The sequence below is a fragment of the Garra rufa genome, chromosome 14 (assembly GCF_049309525.1).
Source record: "Garra rufa chromosome 14, GarRuf1.0, whole genome shotgun sequence".
Taxonomy (NCBI): Eukaryota; Metazoa; Chordata; class Actinopteri; order Cypriniformes; family Cyprinidae; genus Garra; species Garra rufa.
Window position 1 is genome coordinate 37,793,847 of NC_133374.1, and position 22,208 is coordinate 37,816,054.

Consider the following 22,208-nt stretch of genomic DNA (forward strand, 5'->3'; position numbering starts at 1 on the left):
GACTTCATAAAGATTAACTGTGAAATTCTGTCCCACAATAAATGCATTATTTGTGCAAGTCATGTTAGGGACAGGGCTATTACTGATAATACCTAAAGCCATAAACACTTTCATAAAAAAAAAAAAAAAAAAAAAAAAAACACTAGTTATTAGCGCAACAGTCATAATTTGTTTACTTAAACTAAATACTAAAATAACAAACTAAATAAAGTCAAAATACTAAAAACTACAATAGTATGCAAGTGTGACCCTGGACCACAAAACCAGTCTTAAGTAGCACAGTTATATTTATAGCAATAGCCAAAAATACATTGTATGGGTTAGAAATTTTTGTAAATGTCCTACCATAAATATATCAAAAAGTAATTTTTGATTAGTAATGTGCATTGCTAAGAACTTCATTTGGACAACTTTAAAGGCTATTTTCTTAATATTTCGATTTTTTTTTGCACCCTCAGATTCCGGATTTTCAAATAGTTTATAGTATAATTGACCAAATATTGTCCTATCCTAATAAACCATACATCAATGGAAAGCTCATTTATTCAAAATTGACCCCCATGACTGGTTTTGTGGTTCAGGGTCACAAATGATACCAAAAGTATAGTAACAGTACAGTACTAACAGTGGTTGAGCTTCATTTGAATTATGTCTATTTTGGAATATGATTTTATGTGAAGAACCGCAAAAAGTATGAACTTGAGAGCTGACTCCGCTAAAAACAAAACACTAGCTGATTCAAAGACATGGAGCACAAATGAATCAATACTGAGCTCCTGCAGCATTGGAGAGCCACAGATACAGACACCTGATGAATCACACCTTATGGAAGGGCCCCAGAATCTGCTCTCCTGCGTAGGACTTGAAGTTTCTGTTGAGGATGTGTGTGATCATGAGGCGCGGGGCGCCAGGTTCGGAGCTCATGGCGGGAGGCGGCGGCGGAGGGATGCTGGCCAGGATCTCCTCCAGACTGCGGTTATCCAGCTCCTCAGCAGACTCGCCCGGAGCCGCATCTACGGAGAAAATGACAGTCAATCAAACCACATATATATAAACACATCACCACGTGACTTCATCTGCAGCAAAAGTGTATGACCTTATAGCGGTCAGTCACACTACAGCTGTACAATTTCCAGATCATGAGTTTACAGTTCACAATTTCATTAGAGAATTTAAAAAAAGCAAGCCTTTGTCACACTTCAGATTTTTTCCCTCACAATTGCACGTTTATGGGTCAATGACGTGATGCCTACATTTTGCAATTTTTCAGTTAAAAATTGGTGTAAATGCATAAAAAAGATGCCATATAAGTACCTCTCCCACATATGTACCATCTTTAACTTTTCAAAAAACATTTGTAATTGTTGTTATTCAAAGTGTCAAAACATCATGTGGTGCAACCATCCAACCATACTGTTGTTTTGGAAACATGTTTGATATTACCCTAAATTTATTCCAAATAATTTCCTAATACGTTTATTTGGCATGATTTACAAAGTTTTGTATTCCTGTATAAAATTGCAAAGCATATGTATTTATAATTCCATCATAATTTTCAAACCAACTTTGTCCGATAACCTCCATTTTATGAAATATCATGTGGTGCGACCATCAAGAAACTACCATTTTGGAACTTTTATATTGACATTCATTCAAAGATAGAACTTTGCATCTTAAACCAATTTGCCAAAGACAAATAGAAGCATCAAGCAGGTTTGTAACTCTTTCAAATTTGTAAAACAACAACAAAAAAAAAAAAAAAAAAAACACTAACTAGTATATGCAGTTACCACATTCGATATCATGTGGTATGACCTCAAAAAAAAAAAAAAAAAAAAAAAACTATGAATATTCAGTTATTTCTACAAGTATTTATTTTTATTATAAATTTCATTGTGACCTTTTGTGGCGTGATTAATTCTGTGCTTGTAAATTATTACTAAATTTGAAATATCATGTGGTGCAACCACTGCAAAGTGTTTTCCATTATAAATATGTCCCAGATCGGCAGTTTTTAGTGCTTTTCTATTCAGTTAATGGTTTATATACATAAAATAATTTATTTTAGTATCATTTGGAATAGATTTTATGCAGTTCAGACGGTTTATGTTTGATCTTTGTACTCTAAACTGGGCCTACACAAAGATCCGCCCCCCTACAACCAACAATCCATGGTACTTTTATGCCACACATCATGTTCTCATGCAGTGAAAAATACATCACAGAGCAAAGAGGACACTGACAACACACTGATATACAAGACAGAGCAGGTTACTTTCGGTATTAAAGTCCCAGAGTTAAAATTTTGTCCTTTTTTAAAGAAATGCAAACAACAAATACTCTTTTGTGGCTCTTTAACGTGTTGTGACCCTCCAGTTCAAGCGGCATGTGAACCGATTATAAGTTATAGCACGAAATAAATATGAACGAACATCAGAGGCATCTTGTATCAACTGTGAAAAGATATCAATTCACACTATTTTTCAGGTTGAAGTCCACCAGCGTTTATCTACTCTCCTATCTGGTTTGTTTGTTGGACAAAAATGGCAAACTCCCAACAAAGGGTCAATTGAGTGGCCATGATTGGGCAAAGTTTAGAACAGGGTATCTGCAGATATGAACAAGTGAAATTTAGGACTTAAGACCTTTTTAATACCACCTTTTATGAAATTTAAGACCTAAACCTGTAATGGAAATATGTTATAGTACATGCATATATGCAATATTTAATTTGTTTAATGTAAAAAGTAAACAATATTTCATGGCTGACATAAATTATATTTATTACTACGATATACAGTGAACTTTTCATATCAGCAGATACTATTCCACACAAAATATCCCCATAAAAGTACCACTTAGAGATATCTGGTGATGTAAACAGTTTATTCTGAAGCAGTATCTTCATCAGTGCTCTCTTAGCTTTTACATCTTAAATCTGCAAATTTGATTGAACTTTATAAAGGCCTTTTTTTTTACTTTTGAAATGTATGCATCACCTTTGAAATCATTACAATTTATCAAATTCTATATGGCTGTTAGCAGTCAGATTACATCATTTACACTGCAAACTTAAAAATGCAATAAAAATTGTTATGAGATTAATGTTTTAAATACATTTATGAATGTACAAATTAGGGGTGCACCGATCCGATATTAGGATCGGATATCGGCCCCGATATTGAAAAAATAGCTGGATCGGGGATCGGAAAAATTTATCCAGTGTTTTTTTTTTTTTTTTTTTTTCTTCATTTCTACTACTACATTTTATTTATTTAAATTTATTTTAAGTAGGGCTGGACCAGATTATTCGAATATTCGTTCGGTGGGTTGGCATTCGATTTTAAATTTTGAGATTACTGACAGTCGGGCTCACTTGAATAGTGAAAGCAAAACTAGGGCTGTGCTGTCGCAATGACAACCGCGCCTCTGCGTTCAAATGCACACAGTAGGCTAAAGCTGACCTCAAAGCCCTCAAAGGAGATATTCGAGTTTTTTATTAATAAACTAGTATTTGACACAAAGATGAAGTTGACGCTGGTACATGATAGTAGCTCCATGACGCCATCTGCTCACTGGACGCGCCTTTAATGCCTAAATGCATCTTTATGGTTTATAGCTAATGAAAGAGTTTTGTTTTCGATTTTAATTATTTAAATTATTTCTTTACAGTTCTGGATGATATATTAGTCTTACCTTTATGAGTAAAATGAAGTTTCACATCGCACCAGCGCTTTCATGTCCTGCAAAGCGTGCTTCAGCTTTACTCTCCCCACAAACGAATGGATATGCGCCTAATAGCACACATTTATCTAGGTTAAAAGATTAAACTAATATTGTGATATGCTTTAAGTTTTTAATATCTATGGATTTTAATTTAAATCATGATGACTTGAGAAGCCTAAATTGATCTCTCTGCCGCTGGCCGCTTCATTACTTTAAAAAAACAAAAACTTGAATTTAACAAATAAAAAGTGTTCCAAATATATTTCTAAATTTACTTTATAACCTAAATAAACGAAAATAAATGTAATCACTTTGCTATTAAAAACAGCAGCTGTGTAACGGGGAAGAGAAAGAGAAACAAGGCCGGTTTCAGTCGGACTCGGGTCAGTAATTCTGATGAGCTGTCGAGGTTGTTAGGATTTTTCCGCAACGAACGTTTGTTTAATAGCCTATTTAACATTCTTATTTAGGCTAGTTTCATATTTAAAAGTATTATTTCTTTGTTTTGTAGGCTGCTTGTTCACTGACGGAAGTGCTCAAATAAACACACGTTTGTTAATAATGTTTGAGCCTAATTTATTTTGGGTTTCAAAATAATAGACATATGTATTTTCTATATAGGCCTATATACACAAAGGTTATATATAATGTATAGTGATTTGTTTGTTAAAAATTTTTAGGCTATCTTATAAAAAGTATTGCTTTTAACAGACCTGTGTCGTGTGTCGCAGTGTCCGTTCTCGAAGCAAGGTCTGCCTGCGTGAGGCACACCGCTTCCAACTTGCAAAGTTCTATTACAATTTATTAATTCTGAACATGTTATGTGTCCATATTGCACCAAAATGCAACACTGCACTCCCTTGGGTCCACAGCAAAAATCGATTGGATGAACTGTTCTCGACATAATAAAAATGCAAACAGAAAGACAAACAGAGATTCCTGCCTTTATTAGAGAGAAGAATATGTTCAGCCCCTGCCTCCGAAGCTCAAAAAATGGTATCCAGACCAGCCCTAATTAAGAAGTTTGATTAAATTCTATTTTCGATTTGAATTCAGAATTGTTCTTTAAATAACAAATAAATAAGTATTCAATACATTGCATCTGTTTTGTCTTAGTTAGGAAAGTTTGGTGCCTGTAGTTTCTTCTACATGGTGGAAGGAAGGTATAAGGTGGAAGCAGGGTCCGAAATTAACACTCGCCAAATGCGAGCAAATTCTCTGTCTGGCGAGTTCAATTTAAAGTGCCATCCGCCACATGGCGAGTAAATCTTTTCACCAGTAATGTTAATCAGTATCAGTCTCACGGATCTCTGTGATGCTCGCAAATACAGTCTAATGGTGCGTTCACACCGAAAGCCAAGCGAACATGCGCATCGCGTCACTCGCTGTAGTTTTTCCCGTCACTAGCGCGAATAACAAGACGGCGCGATCAACATTGGCAGAGATAAATACGATCGCTGCTTTGTACCTGTTGTGTAAGTCCTAAATACACCAGAAAGCCAAATGCCGACGTGTCTGGGTTCACAGCACAGTAATGTATCACAGATATATCTCAAGAATTCTTCTATAAATAAAGTGTAGAGAGAGTGTAAATAAGAGATTGATCTTGCGGTACAGAGAGCATTGTTGATTATAATAGAGCTTTGTGATATCGCAAACTAAGATGAGTGACAGCTTTTAATAAATTTTATGGGAGTTTGTAAATGAGATATTGGTTTAATACAGCAGTTAAATAAACAAGAAGTTATTATTAAGTGACTTACATTGTCTGACAATAACACTATGGCTGATTTCCCGTCGTCAAAATTATTCTGGACCAAGTCACACTGCTGTGTTTGATTGTAGATGTGCAACGGATCTGCGTGTCTCCATTCGAACACAGCGGTGTTTCTTTTATAAGTGAATCTAGTGAAATTATTCAATTTCCCATTCATAAAGAGAGTCACTTGCTTTATTCTTGAATGAACCATGCATTCCAACGAATCAAATGAATATGATTCAGTGATCAATTTCAGTTTCGTGCCGCCACCTGCTGGCATATATTTTTAGTTATTGAAATCTTAAATACCTTTTTAATTCTTTAAATTGTCAATTGTATTTAAAGAAAAGTTATGCTGAATAAAAAGTGTATGTATAGTTATATTTGGCTTTTGACACATTTAAAATATGTGGCTAAGAAATAAATATTAACTTTTTTTTTTCTTTTTGGTGGGGCCAGTTAAAAATTTGGGCAGGGCAAGTAAAAATCTGAACCACTGGCCCGATCGGGAGAGTAGGAAAATTCCTTAGCGTTGAACCCTGCTGTGGCACAAAGACTGCGTCAGAAGCAGGAGGCCAGATTTCATGGACAAAGAAAACAAGTAGTCTGACTAGATCAGATTATTTATAAAAAAGTTATAATAAAAAATCGAAAATGACCAAAAAGTTGTTTTTCTTATTGATGTTTTAATTGTCACTCCTCTCTGTCCAGAGCACACATAATATACAGAATAACGTGCTTTGGATATATCCGTGTTAAATCGTTCAGAATTTTGGCAGGTAAAAAATAAGCTTGGCCGGTGTGTCAAAAACTTAATTTCGGTCCCTGGGTGGAAGGTATGCAGTTTATTTTTAATTCAACAATGGTATCGGATCGGTATCGGATATCGACAGATATACAAAGCCCAGGCATCGGTATCGGGACTGAAAAAGTCGGATCGGTGCATCCCTAGTACAAATTAGAAATGTTGGGGTGGGGATGCATACTTTTAAACATGCTAAACTACCAGCAGGTGGTGGTAAGTCACTTCATGAGCGATTTATTGAGTTATTTCAAGTGATTCGAGCAAAAACACTGAATCATTTAGTAGTAAAACGTTGCTTGGAGAATGTGCTGTACTTCTGCTGTCATCCTTGTTTGGAACTATTTTCGTTGGTGAAACAGAACAAAACAGTAAATATTTTGTTTAAAATGTAAGTAAAGTAACTACTTGACTAACTAGTTTATTAAACTAAAATTAATGTAACATTTGTAATCGTCAGAATATTCAGCAAAAAGCTGAAGCCCTTGGTATATTACTGAACTATATCATGTTATAAATAAACTATACATTTTCAATTGTTGCCTCAGTGTGTTTAGAGTTTCTTTATGTGTGCTGTTAAGCTCATTTGTTTTAAAGTACGTCACAAATAGATCAGAAATACACTATCCATTATCAATTGCTGTTTACGTTGAATGTCGGGCAAAAAAAAACAAACAAAAAAAAAAAAAAACAATTTAAAAGTATCTCGAAGGCTAGCTCAACCTATATTTATTATTATTATTAAGACCATTATATACAGAAAAAAAGCTTGTTGGACCTGTGTTCCGCTACGGTGATTCTGTCTAAAGACGCAGTAACTTCTACAGGGGGAGAAAAAAAATCTTCAGTCCGTCAGACACTGTGACTGCGGTCATGCCAATCGCGTCTTGAAAATACAGTTACGTCAGCCACTTTTTTTTGTATGCGTGTCTAATTGCGCACTTACGGTATGGGTGCGGTCAAAATGGATTTAATGATGCTTTTAGAACGGCGTTTTCTTTATGCTTTACCTGATATTTTCCATCAGGACCTAAATTAAGTAATGAAGACTGAAGATATTTTAGCGGACATGTGACCAGAACTATTTAAGACCTACCAAAACTGAATTTAAGACTTTTTAAGGCCTTATATTAGAAAAACGTTATTTAAGACTAAGACTTTTTAAGGATCCGCGGATACCCTGTTAGAAATTAGAGCTGGACGGTATGACCAAAAATTTATATCACGGTATTTTTCAAAATTATACGGTATCACGGTATATGACGTTTTTTTTTTTCATGCATGACTAGGTGTTAACCACATTTCCTAATAAATTAGAGAATAATTACTGCAGTATATTGGCTTACATTGACCGGACTAGTATTAACCCAGGTTTGATTGGTCTCACAAAATGCTGCTGTTCACAAAGAAGTGACAGTGGCACTCATAATTGTAATGAGGTGAAAAAAAAATCAGAATTCATGATTTGCAGTCAAAATACACAACACTTTATTGTGCATTCTTCACAAGTTCACATTTACAAGTCTACGCGTTTCTCTTCCAGCAGGACGCGCTGTCAGAATGGTAGTATACAAAGTAGCGCAACAAATGATTTTGAAACGTGCAGTGCTCATATTTATTCAATGGATAGCCTTTTGAAGTTTCATCGCAATTCTTGTCTTTCAGTCTCCACATTTTAGACCACCTGAAATCATAATTATGACTTTCATAACCCCCTAATAACACTGCAGTCATCAATGAAAATTAAGAGCTTTCTTTAAGACTTTCAAAAACAAACCTTACACAAAATACGTTTCTTTTTTATTTTTTTTCCCACCATGTTCGGGGCACAAGAAAAATATTAAGGGACTAAATTAATATCAGCATATGAAGTATAATCGTCTCTCATTGTCTGAAAGAATGCACATCAGATGCTGAAAGTCAGTTTTTACTTTCACTTTAACATATTGATCAGTTTCCACGTTGCTTGTGTGATATCCATTGGCTTTAAAGCATAAATATTAATAAAAATACAGTATATAGAAAAGACATATCTTTAAAATATTGCGACGTAACACCAACGTAAAGCCATTGTTTTTCTCTCACTGAAAGCTACATCTGTCTGCGCACAATGCGCCGATCTCTGCTCTCATCACTGCAGACACACCCCCTCTTGAAATTTCGGCATTACAAGTTTTGCAAATCGCTAACCCTGGGTCTTTCTCAGATATACTGAAATACGTTCACACTTCAGATGTGTTGCTTCAGACAAGCACATGCAAGCTGCGGTTTCTGTTTGCGTCAACATACGTGTTCCCAGCGCTTTGTACGCACACACTCACCGGTATTGGGGTATATGAAAAATGAATATCATTAAAACAAAAAACACACCGGTATTCGGTATGAAAAGGTATACCGCCCAGCCCTATTAGAAATAACTAACTGTTTTTTTTTGTTTTTTTTAAATGACTGCAGTTAAGCCATGTGCTGCACTTTTCACATATTTCTTTAAATAGATTTTTAGTGTTATAAGGTCTTTGTGTCATTTGGAGCAACCACTCATCATGTGGTGCGACCAATAATAGCAATAACTTTATTAAATTAAAAATAATGTGGCTGAAATATGAATGACTGCTATGGTATGCTTATGTGAATGATATTGCATGATATAAACTCACAATTGCAAGTTATAAAATCAGAATTGCGAGATATAAACTCGAAATTACAAGTTATGAAGTCAAAATATAAACTCAGTTGCAAGAAAAAAAGTCTCAATTCTGAGATAAAAACTTTTGAGGGAAAAAAACAGTTCTTTCTTACCTCACAATTGTGTGTTATAAAGTCACAATTTCGAGATATAAATTCACAGTTGCGAGTTATAAAGTCAGAATTGCGTGATAAACTAAATTGCAAGAAAAAAAGTCAGAATTGAGAGATAACTTACAACTGTTTTTTTTTTCTTCTCAGAACTGTGAAATATAAACATTAAAACTTTCAGTTTTATGTAATTTACAGTAGAAAAAAATACCTATTTTTGTGTCTTAAAATGTACCTGTTGAAAATCCAACTACCTTTATATAAGATTTGTAAGGGAAGAAAGGCTGAACAGTGTTTTTATCATGTGGTGTAAACAACTACAATAGTCAACATTTGAAGAGGGTCAAGTTGTTCTAAGACAAGAATGGTTATTGTTTTGGTTTTAGGACAACTTTTATGAAAGGCTTAGATGCACTTCAAATGACTACTATATCTCGAAATTCACCACATATGCATTTATGAAACAAACTTTATCGACATATAAAAGTTGGCAAAATAACCTTTTTGTAATGGCTCGGATGTGAAGAACTGCGACTGCTGGATCTTAAGTCACTCCTGTTGTTTAGTAAAGTGAATGTTTAACCACTTCACTAAACAATAGACGCGCTAGCTGTGACAGTCAGACCAGGCGCGCGCCGCTCGTGTCCGTCAGTCACTTCGAAACAAACTTTCACCGGCCGGTCTTACCGTCGAGGCGGGGCGGTGTGCTGCTCTCCGCGGAGGCGGCGGAGCTGGTGGGTTTGCGGGCGGCGGGCTGCTCATCGTCGGAATCGTCCCGCGCCTCCGCCGCTCTCTTAGCGGCCGTCGAGCTCTTGGTTGTTTTCGTAGGCATGACTCACAGCACCTGAAAGCACATTCAGCCCGGGTCAAAACTTCTCATCCCTCGAGTAAAACATAAAGCGATGCACAACACAAAAACAACACGCGAAGTGGTAAAAAACAACGAATACACTGGCATCGCTGCTCTCTCATACTGAAGTGAGGAGAGTGTGTTGTGAAGTGGAGTGACGTCGGAGTCTGACCGCTCACACAAAGGAAAACACACACAGCTGACAACTACAACTACAACACCACAAACCCAGCACACGACGACACTTTCAGACACATGCCGTGTTTATGAGCTGATGAGGAGATCACACACGACAACACTCTGGAAAACACTTCAACGCGAGGAGTGTTTGTGCTGACAGTTTTCACTGGGTTAAAGTTTGTGCTAAACTTCATCCCCGATAGTGAAAGAAAGTCGAGTCTATCACACACTGACGAATTCGTTTGACATAGTTTAGTGAAACTACACGAGCAGAATCCCAACTGAAAGTGAGTTTTGAAATACTAACTTACACCAAGATGAATGTAACGTTATTCTAGCGGGGTTTGGATGCAATAATAACTTTGAAAAGCTGAGAGCGAGTGTCAGTGAAGTGTTCGCAAACTGCTTTCGGCCAATTTCCCAGCTCACAAACCAAATAAGAAGCGTGTTAACAAACCGACTCACGTATTAAATGAAATAACACAGAGTAACGTTAAATCAAAGTACGAAATGCTTTGTTTCAGAATAATAATTACAGTTACACGATTACGCTGTCAATGAATCAGCCGTCATTTCAATAAGATCTCGTAAAACTAGCTCTCGTAATATAAATATATCCATATTTCTGAACTCCTCATATGACTGTTAAATATTTAGTTTATTTATTAACACAAATAAACGCGTGTCTGTGAGAACTGACAAACCTGACACTTCACAATCGGCATTAATGTTATCGTTTACCTTCGATTTCCCTCGTCGATATCACTCCGATATATGAGCCGGATTCACATATGTTGCGTGTTAAGAGAGTAAAATGAAGGTAAATCCGCGCTCCTTTACTTCCCTGTACAGAAATCTCACTCGTAAATGGCGCGTAAACTGAGTGCACGAACCCGAGTCCGTTGTAGCCCGCGCGGTGCTTCATGGGAACGCAGCCCTCCTCCGCGCGTCACGTGACCGGACAGTTTTATTCGCTTGTTTTTAGCAGACTGAAAAGTCTCTTCAAACGGTTCGCATTTAAAAAAACAACAACGTATAATTAAGTACAAATTAAAAATAGATAATAGATAATAACTTTAACAAAGTATTACTTTAAATAGCTTACTTTAGAAAATCTGTAATTTACAAATTAAATTTTGTAAAAAAAAAATTGAGAATAAAAAGAAAACTGAGAATAACTGTATGAACGAATAAATATATAAAAAGGCCTTTTATACATAGATATATATACGCTTTTATAAGCCCGGACCGCCATGAGGTACATCTCGCGAGAAGTAAGGCCGTAAGGAGCTACATCTCGCGAGATGTGGAACACCGTTGTTTTAACGTCAGTTTACTTTCTAGTGTAATCTACTGATAAGAAAACTACCTGTAACTTCACAAATAAGAATGAGATTGCGCCATCATGTAAGCGGCTAGCGTTTATTCAGAAGTGTTTCTTATTAACATAGTCAGCCTCTGGATTGTTTCATGCTTTGAAAGCGATTTAGTCAGAATTAGCTGGCTAGCACAACAGTAGCAAACGCGTTTCCGTGGCAACGGCGCCTTCAGGCAGGTAAACATGTTTCTTTACTGCTAGTGTTTTCAATCTACGGTTTTTATGATGGATGACATAATACAGTGGATTTCAGACGATCGTTTATCTTTATAAACAGGGGAATATTATATCTGAAGCACCAGAGACGCTGAAGGATGCGGCTGAAGATATCTCTGCTGAAGGAACCTAAACATATCCTTTACATTTAACTGATATCATGCTTTACTTACCAGATCAGATCATACAAGCATTATTTTATTTTGTGGTGATGATGATTGGAACAGATGCATCTTATTTAGTTTTTTTATGGTTTAAACAGACCCTATGGAAATGTGGTGGGAATGGGTCAAAGATATAAATACAACAACTTCAGTTATAAATTTTAGTCATGGTGAAAATTTGTTTAAAGGAGGAAACACAAAAAGTAAGCTATTAACACACATTATGTAATAACACAATAAGTTTGAACACACATTAAGCATGGCAGTGATAGCATTATGATCTAGGACTGTTTTCTAAATGGTGCTTGATAGAAAGTAAAAGCAAAATGAAGACGAATGATTGGAAAACACCATCAGACAGACAGAACTTGACCCTAGACATTTGTCAGAAGTGCTGAAGGAATGCTAAATCAGGCTAGAATGAAGGTTTTGGATTAAGAAAGTCCTGCCTTTGAGCCTTATTGAGAACAAATCTGTTTGATAAAGCCAACTTTAGTTGTGTCAGGAGGAGCAAGCATTCATGCCAACGAATATTAGCACTGTTTTGAGTGTATTTCTGACCCAGCTGATCTGGTCACATCTTCAAAAGACCCTTAATGAATTCATAAAGTCATTAAAAAAAATCATAAAACAGTTTTATATATGTTTTGCTTTGTTGATGACATACACTGCCCATCAAACGTTTGGGATCAGTAAGATTTCAACTGTATTTTAAAGTTTCCAATGTTCATAAAGTCTGCATTTATTTGATAAAAAATACAGAAAAATGTGTAATATTGTGAAATATTATTATGCTGTAAAATACCATTCTTCTATTTTAATATACATTAAAAATGTAATTTATTTCTGTGATCAAAGCTGCATTTTCAGCTTCATTACTCCAGTCTTCAGTGTCACATTATCCTTCAGAAATCATTCTAATATACTGATTTATCATCAGTGTTGGCAACAGTTGTGTTTAATATTTTTTGGAAACTGTGATACTTTTTTCAGGATTCTTTGATGAATTAAAAAGTTAAAAAGAACAGCATTTATTTAAAATGGAAATCTAAAATATTAAAAACAATATACACTACTGTTCAAAAGTTTGGGGTCAGTACATTTTTATTCTTTCTTTTTTTGAAAGAAATTATTACTTTTATTCAGCAAGGATGTGTTCAATTGATAAAAAAGCGTTGATAGCAATTACTTTTTAACTATTGTTAGAAAAGATTTCTATTTTGAATAAATGCTGTTCTTCTTAACTGTCTATTCATCAATGAATCCTGAAAAAGTATCACAGGTTCCAAAAAAATATTTGTTAGCACAACTGTTGCCAAAATTCAGAATAAAAGTAATAAATCAGCATATTAGAATGATTTCTGAAGGATCATGTGACACTGAAGACTGGAGTAACAGCTGATGAAAATCCGGCTTTGCATCACAGGAGAAAGATATATTTTAATGTATATTAAAATAGAAACCATTATTTTATATTGTAATGACATTTTCCAATATTATAGTTTTTTTTTCTTTTTGAAAAAACAAATGATCAAATGCTTGATGAGCATAAGAGACTTCTTTAAAAAAACATTGCAAGTCTTACTGATCCCATACTTTTGCGTGGCAGTGAATGTGTTACAATCATCATTATCTTCATAATCATCATAGAAAAATGAGAGTAGAAATCTTGGAAACCCAAGACTGCTGTGATAAATGTGTATGTAAACATGCAAATATAATACATTTATCTTCTTTCCTACTGGACTAAGGCACAAATCTCCTCTAATACATTTTACAAATCACAGCAAGCATGATAATGTCAGAAATGATTTTACTTTAGCCTCCTGGAATAATGGGGTTAAGCATCCATAAACAATGTTAAAGAAATCACAACACAATGAACTCTCTGCTGGACTGCACTGTAAATAATAGTTGTGATAGATTATTCAGCTCTCTACTGTCTGCCGTCACACACCTATAGGTCTCCGTGTTTCCCCTAGGTTTACAGCTTTAGGGGGGTTCTGGGTACCAATGGTACTTATTTTCGGTACTTTACTCTCTGTGTAATAACAGAACTTTACTTTCAGTGAAACATAACATAAGACCAAAACTCTCAAGTTCAACCTTTTGAACAACAGGGCCCTGCAATCTTTTTATTTTTTTTTATTTTTTTAGAAATTGTGTTTTAATTTTTCTGATAATCAAATTACGGCTTTGAACAATGATTTATTTTTAATCAATGAAAATTAAACCCTTTTTGGCAAACAACATTACTTGAATATTCAGTAAGTAGTATTTTTTTCTACAATAAAGTGGTTAATCTTGTTGCAATATTTATTTTTTTTATCATTTAATTGTTTTTATTTCATTTGCCAAAAAAAGGAATATTTAAACAGAGACATTATAATGTACAAAAGTAATACAAGACTAATATTAATATAGTTCTGTTAAAATGCACTTTTATTTTGACAGGTTTGCAAGTTTCAGTGTGTAGACAGTATGGTATGATGTGAGTTTTCTCAAATGAAATAGTAAAAATCCCATGAAGTGACAGTCACAGCAGCTCTGGAGATTGAGTTTAACTGTTCATGTGAGACACAAAGGCTGTAAATTACCGGAAGCGTCACACGTCCTTCAGCATTTGTGTAGTGAACAAAACCGCGTCTCCGCCATTCATACACACAGAGACAAACGAAACATGCAGGATTCATATCTAAACCATCTTTTTGCGTCTCAGTTTTCACAGACACTAGCTGTGTTTCCATTACAGATTTGCACAAAACTTTGGCGCTGTTTTATAAATGTTGATTAAAAAGTATTGCGAAATGACTGCGTTTCCATTAACTGATGTTATGCGACTGAAACATAATTTTTTCCTCTTGCGATAAGTCATGGCAACAGATTTTTGTGGGATTTTGGTTATATTTAATCAGATGTTGATGCGTTTCCATTAGGTGTATTTTCAATTTGCACAAAAACTCCCATATATCGCAAAAAAGTTGCGAGCCATGAGGTGGTTTTTCAGGCAATTCAAAAAAGGAATTTTTCGCAAAACAGCAATGGATTTCGCATTTTCGATTAAATATAGCCAAAATTCCACTAAAATCCATTGCCATGACTTATCGCGAGAGGAAAAAATTATGTTTCAGTCGCATAACATTGGTTGATGGAAACGCTGTCATACTTTTTAATCGACTTTTATAAAATATCGCCAAAGTTTTGCACAAATCTGTAATGGAAACACAGCTAGTAGTCCATATTGCCATTTGAATTAAGTGACAGACCAACTTTTGATTTACTCATCCAAAAAACAACGAATTCCGTGGCATTCCACGCTATAGAGCCACATTCCAGTCCGTGTTTTCGCAGAGGAGAAATTGTAGATGCGCGACCATGTAGAGATAACAGAGATAACATAAGGCTATTTAGTTTGTTTAATAAAAGAACAAGGTATAGACATGTTCTATAGGAAAGGTAATCTTAAATGACTACATATATTTATAAAAGTTTACATTGTTGTTGCAGATGAAATATAATGCTGATAACATTGATTAAAGACATATTTTTTCATCAGGTTAGATAGATTTTGATTATTGATCACTTAAACCCATTTATGTAAAACCTCAAAATTGTGTGGTGTCATATTACAAAATGCATTAGTCTTTTAGAATCAAAACTTTTTATAATCGTGTCAAAATACAAATCATCGGAAAGGTCTGAGTTTCAAGATTCTGTATTTTGTGATTGAAGTAATATTGACAATTTGAAAATTGAATTTAGACATTTGTGACAAAAAAATAATTCAATGGAGTGGCACCCGGTGGCTGTTTGTGGTATAACACTTTAAATAAAATCTCACAGGGACCTCATTTTTTTTATATCAACTTCAAATTTGGAACGTAACTTATTTAGACGTAAGGCTTTAATTCTGTAGCAATTTTGGATTAAAAAAAATATTTTATATAAAAATACTTTTTTCATATACTTTCATATTTTGAAATGATTCCACTTCTGCAATAATCTGCAGATTGTCTTCTTAAAAAGATTCACAAAAAAATAAGAAAAAAAAGAACAAAAATTTACAGATAATGTACTCATCCAAGATGTTCACGTCTTTCTTTCTTCAGTCGTAAAGAAATTATGTTTTTTGAGAAAAACATTTCAGGAGTGTTCTCCATATAGTGGACTTCTATGGCGCCCTGAGTTTGAACTTCCAAAATGCAGTTTAAATGCAGCTTCAAAGGAATGATCCCAGCCGAGGAAGAAGGGTCTTTATCTAGTGAATCAATTGGTTATTTTCTAAAAACATTTACAATTTATATACTTTATAATCTCAAACGCTCGTCTTGTGTAGCTCTGTGTGAACTCTGTGTACTCCAGTTCAAGACAGTTAGGGTATGTAGAACAACTCTTATCTTATTTTCTCCTCCAATTTCAAAATCGCCCTACATCACTGCAGAAGTAGCAACCCAGTGTAAAGAAGTGTTCAGAGTAAAGAAGATCAAACACCCTTTACAAAAAAAGCAAAACAGCGATTTAGGACTATTTTGAAGTTGGAGGAGAAAATGAGATGGGAGTTTTTTTACATACCCTAACTGTCTTGAACCGGAAGACACAGAGTTCACACAGAGCTAGACAAGACGAGCGTTTGAGGTTAAAAAGTATATAAATTGTATTTAGTTTTTTAGAAAACAACTGATCGTTTTGCTAGATGAGACTCTTCTTCCTCGGCTGGGATCGTTTAGAGTCCTTCGAAGCTGCATTTAAACTGCATTTTGGAAGTTCAAACTCAGGGCACCATAGAAGTCCACTATATGGAGAGAAATCCTGAAATTCTTTACAGTTGAAGAAAGAAAGACAGACATGAAAAGTACATTATCTGTAATTTTTTGTTCTGAAAGTGAACTACCCCTTTAAGTTTGGATACTCTTTCATATCTGTGTTCAAAAAAGGGGGGTTCAAACCAAGGGTTTAATAATGTTCTCAAATGGTTAACACGAAAACATTATTTGCACATTTCATTTATAAACATTTTCGATAAATGTTTGTCTAACTTTTTTAAATGTTAGTACTTCAAAGGTAACACTGCCATAATATTGCAATATGATACAAGGAAATGTAACATTTGCATAACTTTACAGCGTTCAGAAATGACATCCTTATAATGTTATCAAGACGTTGGTTGAGCGTGTTTGTGTTGACCCTTGACCCCTGAGCACACAGAGAGCTGGTGAGCTGCGTGGGATGGACGAGCGCGGATGAGCTGTACTCCTGCAGCGAGGACCACCACATTCTCAAATGGAACCTGCTCACCAACGACACCGGCGTCCTGGTCAAACTCCAGGACGAGATCTACCCCATCGACCTGCACTGGTTCCCCAAGAGCGTGAGCGGCAAGAAACAAGCCGGAGCCGAGATCTTTGCCCTCACCAGCACTGATGGTAAATGACTGGCTTCCTGGTTTTGTCAGATTCCCCCTGTCTGTGGTCAGATGGAGTTGTTGAGCATTGGTTTAGAGCTCCGCCACGGTTCTGCTGACAGATGTTAGACGCAGCCGGAGGTGTTGACAGCTACTGTACAGAAACTGTATTTCTGAGGGCCTGGTCACATGCTAATACATCTCATTTGCACAATACCTCATGCTCGTGTACTCGTAACCTGGTTTTCTGGGCTCGGCTGCGCTCGCGCGCGCTAAATATAGCCGAGCGCAGGGCAGCAACATGCTGATTTGCAGTTTTAGGCCGCCGCAAATGACACAGAACACTCAGGATTCTTTTAATACGCACTGCCACAAAGTATACGCTTGGCTAGTGTCCTCAATAACTGTCTCCATGCCTGATCGCCGTCTGTCTGCAATCACACACAGCCCCATGAGACTGCAGTTGTGCTAAATAGAGTCGAGAGCCAGGGAGAGTACATGGACTGCTGTTTTTTGCTTAGTTTTGGATAATTTAATGACATATATGATGAAAAAATGTTGAAAAGTGACCAGCAGCTTTATACTGACTTGCTGAATGTCACGCAAACATTTCACCACTAAATCCACAGAAAAACATATTAGGAAACCATATTAATGCCTGTTTTAGAATACACTCTAACAATATTTTCATTACAGTAAACTGACATTTCCCTTAAATTCTCATCGCAGTGTTGGGGGTAACGCATTACAAGTAACGCAAGTTACGTAATATAAGTTTTTCCAAGTAACTAGTAAAGTAACGCATTACTTTTTAATGGACAGTTACTTTTTCTTGATTAAAAGCTCTCCTTGTGAGTAAGATGTTACTTTAGTTCTAGAATAAATGTGAACATGCATTAATTCATCTCACTCACTAAAAAAACAGATACAGTGTTCTTCAAAATGAATAAAATTGGTGAAATTCAACGCAAACCTGCAATAATTAAATATGTTAAATAAAACAAATATCCTTTATGTATTTAATCCCATTTTATTAACCAATGTCTTTGTTGCCGACCTTCGATGATCCAATTCATCCATACTAATAAGCACAAATGACTCAAGATAATCTAACATTAGTTTTCCTTTTTTATTGCTGAAGAGTTGACATTTGTTCTTCTGTGGTCTACTGTACAGACGTCAATTTACTTTTCTCTAAGCCTGAGGCTGTTGGTGTGAAAAGGCTTTTACATTTGACAAAAATACAACTTTTTAAATTAAAAACAAACAAGCAAGCCCTGCCCAGATTTAAAAAGTAACGCAAAAGTAACGTAACGCATTTCTTTCCATAAAAAGCAACTAAGTAACGTAATTAGTTACTATTTTAGGGAGTAACTCAATATTGTAATGCATTACTTTTAAAAGTAACTTTCCCCAACACTGGTCATTACTGGCAAATATCCAGATGTTTTACTTAAATTTGTAATACTCAGTATCAGTGTTGGCGGTAACGCATTACAAGTAACGCAAGTTACCTAAGTAGATTACTTTTTCAAGTAACTACCAAAGTAGCACATTACTTTTTCATTTACAAGAAAATATCTGAGTTACTTTTTCAAAAAAGTAACGCCAGTTACTTTTTGTTTTCTTTATGTATTGAATCCCATTTTATTAACCAATGTCTTTGCTGCTGACCTTTAGTGATCCAAATCAACCGTACTAACCAAAACTTACTTTAGATTAACTAACATTTGTGCTTTATTTTTCTCATTGCTAAAGAGTTTTGGACATCCTGTTTCTACAGTTCTACTGTATAGACGTGAATTTACTTTTCTTTCAGCCTAAGGCTTATTCATTTCAATTTTTGGTGTGAAAGGGCTTTCATATTTGCTAAAAATCGAACTTCTTATATTAAATACAAACAATCAAGCCCTGCCCAGATTTAAAAAGTAATGCAAAAGTAACGCAAAAGTAATGTAACACTTTACTTTCCATAAGAAGTAACTAAGTAATATAACTGGTTACTTTTTTAGGGAGTAGCGCAATATTGTAATGCATTTCTTTACTTTAAAAGTAACTTTTCCAAAAACTGCTCAGTATTTTATATATTAAAACTCTTATGTTCCGACTGTCATCAGTGTTGCTTTACTGCTTCACACCAAGGATGGTAAATATAACCGTACAGTTTTAATAATCATTCTAATACTTTAGCAAAAGTTCACAATAATAACAACACAGAGAATCATTGTTGAGTGATGAAACCATTGACAGCCAGTTAGAACTATTTTTGTCTCAGTGTGAAGAACAGTTTATTAATCTGAACAACCTTTTTCCAATATGTGTAATAGTTCTTCGTGGAAGCATCAGTGAAAGTACAGAAGCTTTATTTGTGAGAGTGTGTCTCTGGATCTGCGTGTGTGTGTGTGTGTGTGTGTGTGTGTGTGTGTGTGTGTGTGTGTGTGTGTGTGTGGACTAATGTGTGTGTTGTGTTGTGCAGGTAAACTCCATCTGGTGTCTAAATCAGGACGTATAGAGAAGAGTGTGGAGGCCCATAGAGGAGCTGTGCTGGCCGGACGCTGGAATCATGACGGGACGGCTCTTATCACAGGTTTTACTGCAATATACACCCTCAAAAGATGCCATCTGAAGACAGTGGTCTCCTATTTTTGCCTACAAATGACAAATCTTTCTCAAAGTGGTTGAGCTTGTCTCATGTTATAACCAAAGACCTCTGTTTTTGAGTTGTGAACCGCAGGTTACTCTGAGGATCTGTTTGTGTAGGAGTGAAAAACTGCAAACCTAAAATGGATAGTTCACACAAAACTCCCTCCTGTCATCATTTACTGACCCTCATGTTGATCCAAACCTGTATTACTTTCTTTTAAAGAGCTGACAAACTTTAAAAAATGACAGCAGTGATGGCAGATTTACAGGATATTATATTATATCTCTAAATTGAGATATAATATAACAGTCATGCCTCAGTGCAGTCAGTGACAGACAGGGACTTCTGGACAGAGAAACTAGACTCTGGCTATACGACATGAACAATGTCAGAGATAGTTAGCTGTGTTATTATAAGTCCCATCATTTTGTTGTATCTCTTGTTGTGAGAAAATTCGCTTTTAAAAATACGGATTGTAATTGAAATCTATTGACACAAATAGATAAAATGCTACAAAAGAAACACTTAACAGTGTCTATTGGATGTTTTCCTTCCACTAGTCTGAAAAAACACTTTATGAAACACCAAAAAGCCCAAAATCTCAAACTTGACAGGTGCATGAAAAGACAGCGTTTTTGCCTGCAGTGTCTCCCCTTAAAAAAAATCCAACCTAAGATCTGTATTCCAAAGTGTTTATAAATTCTAACAATTTATGTCTATGTTCAAAAAGGGTGTGAAAACTAAGGGGTAATAATGTTCTCAAATCATTAGCACAAAAACATTATTTACACATGGTTCATTGAATGTTTTTTTCCTGAAACATTTTAGATGGACATTTGTCTAAAATGTTTATTACTTCACATTGGTTCAGGCTGACTTGAAGCACACAGATCAGAGTGTTAATGAAGTTATGTTTTTTTGTGTGTGTGTGTGTGTGTGTGTGTGTGTGTGTGTGTGTGTGTGTGTGTGTGTGTGTGTGTGTGTGTGTGTGTGTGTGTGTGTGTGTGTGTGTGTGTGTGTGTGTGTGTGTGTGTGTGTGTGTGTCAGCTGGTGAAGACGGACAGCTGAAGATCTGGTCTAAGAGTGGGATGCTGAGGTCGACTCTGGCCCAACAAGGTAAACACACACACACACACACACATCTCTAACCAAAGCTTCTAATTAAACACATGAAAAGCAGTGCTTATATAAATATTGAATTTAAAGTGGTAGTGAAATGGAGAATCAAAATGCCTGGAAACAGCCTGGACAAACACCTTTATAAACCTTCTACAAAGACAACCTTCACTTCCAGAACAAACATTTACAGATAATGTACTCACCCCCTTGTCATCCAAGATGTTCATGTCTTTCTTTCTTCAGTCGTAAAGAAATTATGTTTTTAGAGGAAAACATTTCAGGATTTCTCTCCATATAGTGGACTTCTATGGTGCCCCGAGTTTGAACTTCCGAAATGTAGTTTAAATGCAGCTTCAAAGGACTCTAAACGATCCCAGACGAGGAAGAAGGGTCTTATCTAGTGAAACCATTGGTTATTTTATTTTAAAGAATTGGCAATTTCTATACTTTTTAAACCTCAAATGCTCTGTGTGTAGTGCATGTGTGTATTCCAGTTCAAGACAGTTAGGGTATGTCGAAAAACTCCCATCTCATTTTCTCTTCTGACTTTAAAATCATCTGCAGAAGTACCAACCCAGTGTTTGCAAAGTGAACATGCAAGGAAGATCAAACGCCCTTTTGAAAAAAATTAAATAAAACAGAGATGTAGGACGATTTTGAAGTTGGAAGAGAAAATGAGATGGGAGTTCACGCAGAGCTAGACAAAACAAGCATTTAATGTTAAAAAGTATATAAATTGTAATATTTTAAAATAAAATAACTGATCGGTTTGCTAGATAAGACCCTTCTTCCTTGGTTGGGATCGTTTAGAGTCCTTAGAAGCTGCATTTAAACTGCATTTTGGAAGCACCATAGAAGTCCAAATTTAGAAGCATTTAGAAGTTCCTCAGAAACTTTTTTTCTCTAAAAATTTCTTTACGACTTAAGAAAGAAAGACATGAACATCTCAGATGACAAGGGGGTGAGTACATTATCTGTACATTTTTGTTCTGAAAGTGAACTTCTCCTTTAATGTAGTGTAGGGGACACAACAAAGCGACTATGCCTTTCTGTCTTCTGCGGAACACAAGAGAAAGAAGAAAGAATCTTGCTCTGTTACTACTACTGTGTGCTGGAGAATCACATAAACACAAGAGACAGCATAGGAAAGTCATTACAGCCTGAGATGAAGCA

At 35.5% G+C, this 22,208-nt stretch overlaps 2 protein-coding genes across 2 annotated transcripts in view; one reads left to right on the top strand and one right to left on the bottom strand.

The window, feature by feature from the left end:
* The window catches only part of smc4 (structural maintenance of chromosomes 4), a 36,212-nt gene extending 25,225 nt beyond the window's left edge, over positions 1–10,987 (bottom strand). The window contains exons 1-3 of the mRNA XM_073817881.1: positions 10,855–10,987; positions 9,771–9,927; positions 823–1,013 (exon numbers count right to left, since the gene is read on the bottom strand). Of these exons, the coding sequence (XP_073673982.1) occupies positions 823–1,013; positions 9,771–9,915 (336 nt within the window). The 5' untranslated portion in view covers positions 9,916–9,927; positions 10,855–10,987. The remainder of the gene's footprint in view (positions 1–822; positions 1,014–9,770; positions 9,928–10,854) is intronic.
* A 444-nt stretch (positions 10,988–11,431) lies between these two features.
* The window catches only part of ift80 (intraflagellar transport 80 homolog (Chlamydomonas)), a 51,277-nt gene continuing 40,500 nt past the window's right edge, over positions 11,432–22,208 (top strand). Inside the window, exons 1-5 of the mRNA XM_073817982.1 lie at positions 11,432–11,668; positions 11,769–11,840; positions 17,071–17,294; positions 19,749–19,859; positions 20,964–21,032. Coding sequence (XP_073674083.1) covers positions 11,806–11,840; positions 17,071–17,294; positions 19,749–19,859; positions 20,964–21,032 — 439 coding nt within the window. The 5' untranslated portion in view covers positions 11,432–11,668; positions 11,769–11,805. The remainder of the gene's footprint in view (positions 11,669–11,768; positions 11,841–17,070; positions 17,295–19,748; positions 19,860–20,963; positions 21,033–22,208) is intronic.